At 50.2% G+C, this 7,500-nt stretch overlaps 1 protein-coding gene across 1 annotated transcript in view; it reads left to right on the top strand.

Annotated features, from left to right (window-relative positions):
• The window catches only part of LOC119580245 (roundabout homolog 2-like), a 19,670-nt gene extending 14,767 nt beyond the window's left edge, over positions 1–4,903 (top strand). Inside the window, exons 2-4 of the mRNA XM_037928271.1 lie at positions 1,100–1,678; positions 1,785–3,314; positions 3,433–4,903. Of these exons, the coding sequence (XP_037784199.1) occupies positions 1,100–1,678; positions 1,785–3,314; positions 3,433–4,526 (3,203 nt within the window). The 3' untranslated portion in view covers positions 4,527–4,903. The remainder of the gene's footprint in view (positions 1–1,099; positions 1,679–1,784; positions 3,315–3,432) is intronic.
• The last annotated feature ends 2,597 nt before the right edge of the window (positions 4,904–7,500 follow it).

Raw genomic sequence — 7,500 nt, 5'->3', positions numbered from 1 at the left:
AGATAGATAGATTATCTGCAGCGGTTTTACTTTTAGTAACTAAAGACTTGACAGTTAACATGTAGAAGCGACTCTCTCTCTCTCTCTCTCTCTCTCTCTCTCTCTCTCTCTCTCTCTCTCTCTCTCTCTCTCTCTCTCTCTCTCTCTCTCTATATATATATATATATATATATATATATATATATATATATATATATATATATATATATATATATATCTTTCTCTCCCTCCCTCTGCCCCCTTCATTTTTAGAATATCCAAAATTTATGTAGAACCGCGTGCCTAGACGAAGCCCCTCCGGCATGTTATTGTTCCGTCGGCCTATTTGACTCTGGCCAATCCTTTGCTCCGCTGGCGACAAGAGGCTGTTAAATTCCTCGCCTCCGAATGGGCTTTCCGTAGGCCTAACGTAGCGCTTTACGGTCCTTAAAAGCAGGTCTCCCTCTCACCGTGCCACGCTCCTCCGCAACCGCAGGGGAGTGGGTGCCTGGCGTCTCTCTCTCTCTCTCTCTCTCTCTCTCTCTCTCTCTCTCTCTCTCTCTCTCTCTCTCTCTCTCTCACTCTCTCTCTCTCTCTCTCCCTCTCTCTCTCTCTCTCCCTCCCTCCCTCCCTCCCTCCCTCCCTCCCTCCCTCCCTCCCTCCCTCCCTCCCTCCCTCCCTCCCTCCCTCCCTCCCTCCCTCCCCGCAACACCTCGGGGACTCATGTTGAAAGAGAAAGGGGGGAGGGGTGACGCTGCTTCCGGTTCGCCAATGGTTTTAGAGAGGAAGAAAAATACCATTTGTCTCGTGTAAGGGGCGTCGTTTCGCCTTTACGTTCAAATGGGGGATTCTTGATAGGATGTTGTGAGATGTTCGTGAAGGTGTTTGTGCGAAGGTATGGGCGGATTTCCCGTTTGTAAACAATATTAGGCCTATTTTTGGGTGCTTGTCCGTCTCTTACTTCATTTGACAACATATGTTTATTCATTCACACTTACATTCATCATTCCTTCATATTCATGCATCTGCGTACAGACACACTTGCATGGCTTTACACGTGAGAAGAGGTTCATTAAACACAATACTTGCAAACGACGCTAACCACCCGCTTCCCCTTCAGGAGGGCCGCCTGTCATCACGGAGCACCCGAGCAACGTGGTGGCGCGGCGCAACGACCCCGCCACCCTCAACTGCGCCGCCTCCGGAGCCAGCCGCATCCGCTGGTACCGCGACGGCGAGGAGGTGACCACGTCGACGCTAGACACCCGGTCCCACCGCGTCCTCCTGCTGTCGGGCTCTCTCTTCTTCCTCCGCGTCACCGCCACCAGGAGGGACAACGATGCCGGAACTTACTGGTGCGTGGCCTCCAACAGCTACGGTGCCACTCGCTCGCGCAGTGCCACTCTCACGGTCGCGTTCCTCGCTGACGAATTCCAAGCTGAGCCGGAGTCGTCGGTGAAGGCACGGGTGGGCGAGCCCTTAATTCTGCCCTGCCAGCCGCCCAAGGGGTCGCCGCCCCCCGAGCTGACCTGGCTCAGGGACGGGGAGGAGGTCACGAATTCAAGTCGAGTCAATGTGCTGGCGACGGGAGACCTGGTCATCAGCCAGGTCGTGGAGGAGGACTCGGCTGTGTACATCTGCCGCGCCCGGAACGCAGCCGGCAGCAGGGAGTCGGAGCCCGCCAAAGTCATCATAATGAGTGAGTATGATCGCGAGGAATAATCTGCTGTGCTTTCATGCTGAGGATATCTCACTTGTTCGTTATGCTTGATACTGCCTTTATTAACACATTTATTCTCTTGCAGCGCCGCCCTGGTTCGAAGAGCGACCGGCGAATGTGACTGTCGCATCGGGCGTGATGGTGGAACTGGCGTGCCGCGCCCGAGGCTCGCCCACGCCCACGGTCACCTGGCGGCGTCTCGACGGCAAGATGCCGCTCGGCCGCGCTATGATCGAGGACCAGCGGCTGGTGCTGGACCACGTGGCGGCTGCCGACTCCGGCGTGTACGTGTGCGAGGTGGAGAGCGAGGCAGGGATCGCCGCGGCCCGGGCCACTCTCACGGTCGTTGACGCCCCCGAACTAACGCAGAAACCCCAGGACGTCCAGGTCGTGTCCGGCGAGAGAGCCAAGCTATCGTGCGTCGTGAACGGCGACCCGAAGCCCTTGGTGCTGTGGCGGCTGCCTGACGCGGACAAGACGGCGCTCCTCTCGTCGGGGCAGTCGAGCGGCCGCGCGTCCTTCGACGGGAGCAGCCATACACTGCTGCTCCAAGACGTGACCACAGAGGACAGCGGAGCATATCACTGCTGGGGAATCAGCAATGGTGGGGGTGTAACTGCGCGGGCGGAGGTGACGGTGGTGTCAGCCCATCCTCCTCCCGTGGTGGGCGTGGGGCCTGAGGATCTGAAGCTCGTTCCTGGTAGTATCGCGTCCTTCCCTTGCGAGGCCGTCAGCGAAGCCGCAACGCCCACCATCACCTGGTGGTACCGTCCAGCCGCCCACCTCCCTGCCCGCCAGTTGACAGCCGAGGGCGACGATGCTAGGATCTCCCTTCCCACTAACGGCGCCCTCATCCTGAAGGATGTACAGACCGACGACGCTGGGATTTACACCTGCCACATCACTGCGGACACCGGCAGCGTGGAGCAAGCAGCGATCCTGCGCATCGTGGACGAGCCTTCCCTTCAGGAATCGTTCCTGCTTCCCGCTCCCCCGTCAAAGCCGCGAGTGGTGGCCGTCAACGAGACCGCGGTGCGTCTCACCTGGCTGCCGAACTCACGAGTCAGCGAGAGCTCGAGTCAGTCATATACTGTGGAATACTGGCGTCAGGGATGGGAGGAGTGGCGTGTGGCCGAGGCTCTCATCCCTCAGGAAACGTGCGTACTGGGAAATTTAGCCCCAGGGTACACCTACACATTCCTAGTCCGTGCAGTTACCGAAAGAGGAGCGTCCTTTCCTAGCCCCTGGTCTGACCCGGTCACGACCCGCTCCTCCCGCGACCCAGCTCTCTCCGAGGACCAGCTCCGCCACGTGCGACGACGCCTCTCGCGCCCCGCAGTCACCCTCAACGACGCCGTCATCACCGCTCCCGACAGCGTTCTCCTGACCTGGGAATTCCTTCCTTCTATGGATGAGGCTGTCGAGGGCGTCCTGGTCTACACGCTGTCCGAGAGGGGCACCGTGCAAGTAGCCACCGTCCTCGGGTCGTCGTCCTCATCCCACCTCCTCCACGACCTCACGCCAAACACGCACTTCACCATCTTCTTGGTTCCCTTCTGGCGGAGTGTGGAGGGGACGCCGTCGAACTCCCACACAGTCTTCATGCCTGAAGATGGTAGGTATATTTGTATTTTATTGTATAATTGTTATATATTGAAATTTAAAAGATGTGTGTTATGGACTGCGGATCAGTGATAGTCTCTTTTCTGACAATGGCTGAATTATCTTTACAGTGCCATCGACTGCACCGAGTGACGTGAGAGTGACTCAGCGCGAAGAGGGTTTTATCCTGATAACTTGGGCGACGTTGACGGTTGAGCAGGCTCGGGGTGAGGTCATCGGCTACCAGGTGACACTTACTCATAATGGCACCCAGACGTTAGAGACAGTGCAGAGCCCCTGGTTAGAAGCTCGAGGTTTGGCGCCTGGCCGTCTGTACACGGTCCGCGTTGCTGCCCAGACCGCCGCCGGCCTCGGCCCGTTCTCCGCCCCCGTGCTGATGGACGTGGGCTCAGCCGACTCGCACACGCAGGAGGCTGACGAAAAGGACGACGATGCCTCTGTACTTTATGCTCCCCCGCAGCCCGCCTGGCTCGTCTACCTGCTGATCCCGCTTGTGCTGCTGCTGTCGATGGGCACCTTGCTCTACGTCCGGAGGCTGAGGGGGAAGTCCACGCCCACGAACCCTCCTCACGCCCCGGCGCTCTACCAGGACCCGTCCCTGTACCCGGCCCATCACTCCGTCAACATGTACGGCGAGCAGAAGCTGTGGCGGCCGAGCGAGAGCGACAAGGAATCCAGCTTGTCCTCCACGCGCCTCCTCCGCCCCGAGCAGCTGGTGAACGAGTACGCCGAGCCCAGGATCCAGCGAGCCAACGAGACGACAGAGCCTTACGCCACGACGGCGCTGCTGGTGGCTCCTTCTTCGCCCCGGAGGACGCATGCGGCTCCCTGGCGACACCAGAGTGACGACTCGGGCGTGCAGGTCAACTGGGCAGCCTTCCTGCCCCCGCCCCCCGCCTGCCCCCCTCCCCGAGACTTCGACATGGGGGACCCCGTTGGAGCCAGCGACTTCTGTGGAGGAGTCTACAGGGTCGTCACGCCTTCCTCCTCGCAGTACGACAACATGGCCGGCTCGGAGCAGTACGAACGACCCTGCGACGCCACCTCTGAACACACGTACGACATCTACACGCAAGTAGCACCAGTGGACAACCGCGGCGGCTTCCTTACCTTCAACACCCTACAGGCGCGCGACCACAGGCGAGCTCGGTCGGAGTCACAGCCGCCCGTGCCGGGAGATCCTCCGCAGAGCAACACTCACTAAGCCCTCAGTGCGGCTTCTTAATCGACTGTGATGTGGAAGTAAAATTCTATAATGTATATGTCTGAGCTCGCCAGCTAAAGGTCATGAAGTGAAATAACTATTCACGAACGCTCTTGTTTTAGAGTGCCTTGTGTACTAAAGTGAGAAAAAAGTAAAATCGGACGAGCAAGACAATATGACACGAAAGGTGTGTCGACAGACAGTGGCGGCGTGTCAGGATGGTGACGCTTCCCTACCCGTCGTCGGCAGGAAAGCACGTCACGCGTGGCGCAACCGCTCGCCCCAGAGGCCCCAGTGACGACTCCCTGCAAGAGTGTTTCCCCGTGCTTGTGTGTGTGTCCAGTACTTCCGTTTTATATGCGTGTGTGTATATGTATATGGATATATATATATATATATATATATATATATATATATATATATATATATGTATGTATGTTATATATATATATATATATAATATATAATATATATTATATATATGTATGTATTTTTATATATATTATATATATATATATATTATATTAATATATATATTATATATATATATATATATATATATATGTATATTTTATATATATATATATATATATATATATATAATATATATATATATATATATGAATATTATGTTGTGCCAAACGAATCGAATTGGTTGCCAGGTGTTAGAGCATCCAATGAAAGTCAAAATATTTATTCTAAGTCACTGTAAATAATTTGTATATAAGAGATCTATATTTTCTAATAAAATTCAAACATAATGATTTCTTGTTTCACCGAAATGTCCACTTGGCATGACTTAGACAAAATGCACTTTGCGCTATATGTTATTAAAAAAAATTAAAGCTGAGTCAGCTTAAACACGTTAACACAAAGAGAAGAGAGCCAATAACGGAGGAGGAGGTAGCGAAAATATGCAATAATTGGGGTGTGTAGAGGAGAGGGAGATACGAGAGAGATTATTTGCATGGAATATAAATAAAAAAATATATAAACAAAAACAAAAAGATATATAAAGACAGACAGATACCCTGAAGAAGGAAAGAAAGAAGAAGAAGAAAAAAAAACAATTGATATACTGATAAACATAAATGGGAAGAGCTGGCGAAAGCAAGATAATAAGATCCATACTTCAAAAAGGCTGTACGAAATTACAGAGATAAGGGATGTGATCGAGTGTCTATGTAATGGATAGAAAGTTGTAGAGAAAGGAAGGTAAAACGATTGGTAATAAAGAATAGAAAGGGAAAAGAGAAACATGAATTTGTTATAGTGACAAATACAAACCAGGAGAGAGAGAGAGAGAGAGAGAGAGAGAGAGAGAGAGAGAGAAGAGAGAGAGAGAGAGAGAGAGAGAGAGAGAAGAAGAGAGAGTGAGAGAGAGAGAGCGAGGAGAGAGAGAGAGAGAAAGGGGAGAGAGAGAGAGAGAGAGAGAGAGAGAGAGAGAGAGAGAGAGAGGAGAGAGAGAGAGAGAAGAGAGAGAGAGAGAAGGAAGAGAGAGAATGGAGAGAGAAGAAGAGAGAGAGAAAAGAGGAGAGAGGAGAAGAGAGAGAGAGAGAGAGAGAGAGAGAGAGGAGAGAGAGAGAGAGAGAGAGAGAGAGAGAGAGAGAGAGGAGAGAAAAAAAAAATTGGTTCATTTTCGCAACATTAAGAAAACAAACTTACATCAACGGACAGGTACACTTAGAAAAACATACACGATGCATGACCTATGGACCTTCCTTGAACACGGTCATCTTTTGGCGGAACCATTTATAATTCTCTCTGCAACCTCACCTTCGATTCACCGTGACTGCACAGACAAAGAATATTCACTTGGTGATTAGTAGAGAGCCAAGTAGTGATAGAGTAAGTTTGAAAGAAAAACTCGATCTTGAAAAATCAATCTTGAAAAATTCAAACTTGGAAAAAGCCGAAAAATCAACCACGAAGAAATGAACCTTGAAAAATCAACTTTGTAAAATTACTCTCATAAGAAATGATAAAAAAAAACTTCTAAAATTCAGCTTCGATAAATCAACTTAAAAAAAAAATCCTCCTTAAAAGAACTCAAAAATCAACCTCGAAAAAAAAAAATCGTCGAAAGACGGATTAAAAATAATCATCCTTCGAGGAACTTGAAAAAAAAATCAACCTCGAAAAATCAACTTTCGAAAAATCATTCTCAAAGGAATTCGAAAAATCGACCCCGAAAAATCACCTTTAAAAAAATTAAGAGAACACGAAAAATCAGCCTCGAAGTAACCTTTCTCTAAACTTTTTTTTTTTCTTCCTCCAGTCACGTGATGGTCTCCGCTGACTCGTTAAACTTTTATATCATCGCTGACTCCCAGTCGCTTCGAGATCACGGAATTCCAACGAAGATCTTGGAAGATGATTAATAGAACCTTTTATTTCCTCTTTCTCCTCCTTGTCACACTTTCTTCGTAGGCCTACATGGAAAGGGAGGGTCATGGGCTGTGTGAATTTATTGCTTCATGTATTACTGGGTAATGGTTGACACTGGATTTGCATATTGAGGGAGATAAGGGAGGAGAGGGAAAATGGGTGAACGTCCATGGGTGAAAGTGAATGTGATTATAATTACGATAATGAGAGTGTTGAGATGATTATGATGATGATAAACTGATGGCAGGTAATTATTGATAGTTTCGATGATAGGATATAAATAAATAAATGCAAAGATTACTGGAATGGTAAAAAAGGCGCACCATTTCTCACAAACCGACAACATAAACAAACACACATTTCCTCAGTATCGATGCGTGATGTACAAAATTAAATGTACACGTACTTACCCACCACCTGCCTAGTTTACCCGTTCCATTAGTGTCACCTTGATTAATTAACTCACACCGTCTATGCTCACCTAACAACACCTGACATCGACCAGCAGATGGGATGCGAAGGACTTCAGAGGCTGAAAGTATTTGCCTTCGCGCCTGCGTTGGGCCGCGTTGGGCCGCGTTGGGCC

Source organism: Penaeus monodon, chromosome 13, assembly GCF_015228065.2.
Source record: "Penaeus monodon isolate SGIC_2016 chromosome 13, NSTDA_Pmon_1, whole genome shotgun sequence".
In the NCBI taxonomy this organism is placed as follows: domain Eukaryota; kingdom Metazoa; phylum Arthropoda; class Malacostraca; order Decapoda; family Penaeidae; genus Penaeus; species Penaeus monodon.
Note: the sequence above shows the minus strand (reverse complement) of the source record. Positions and strands in the feature narration are given on the sequence as shown.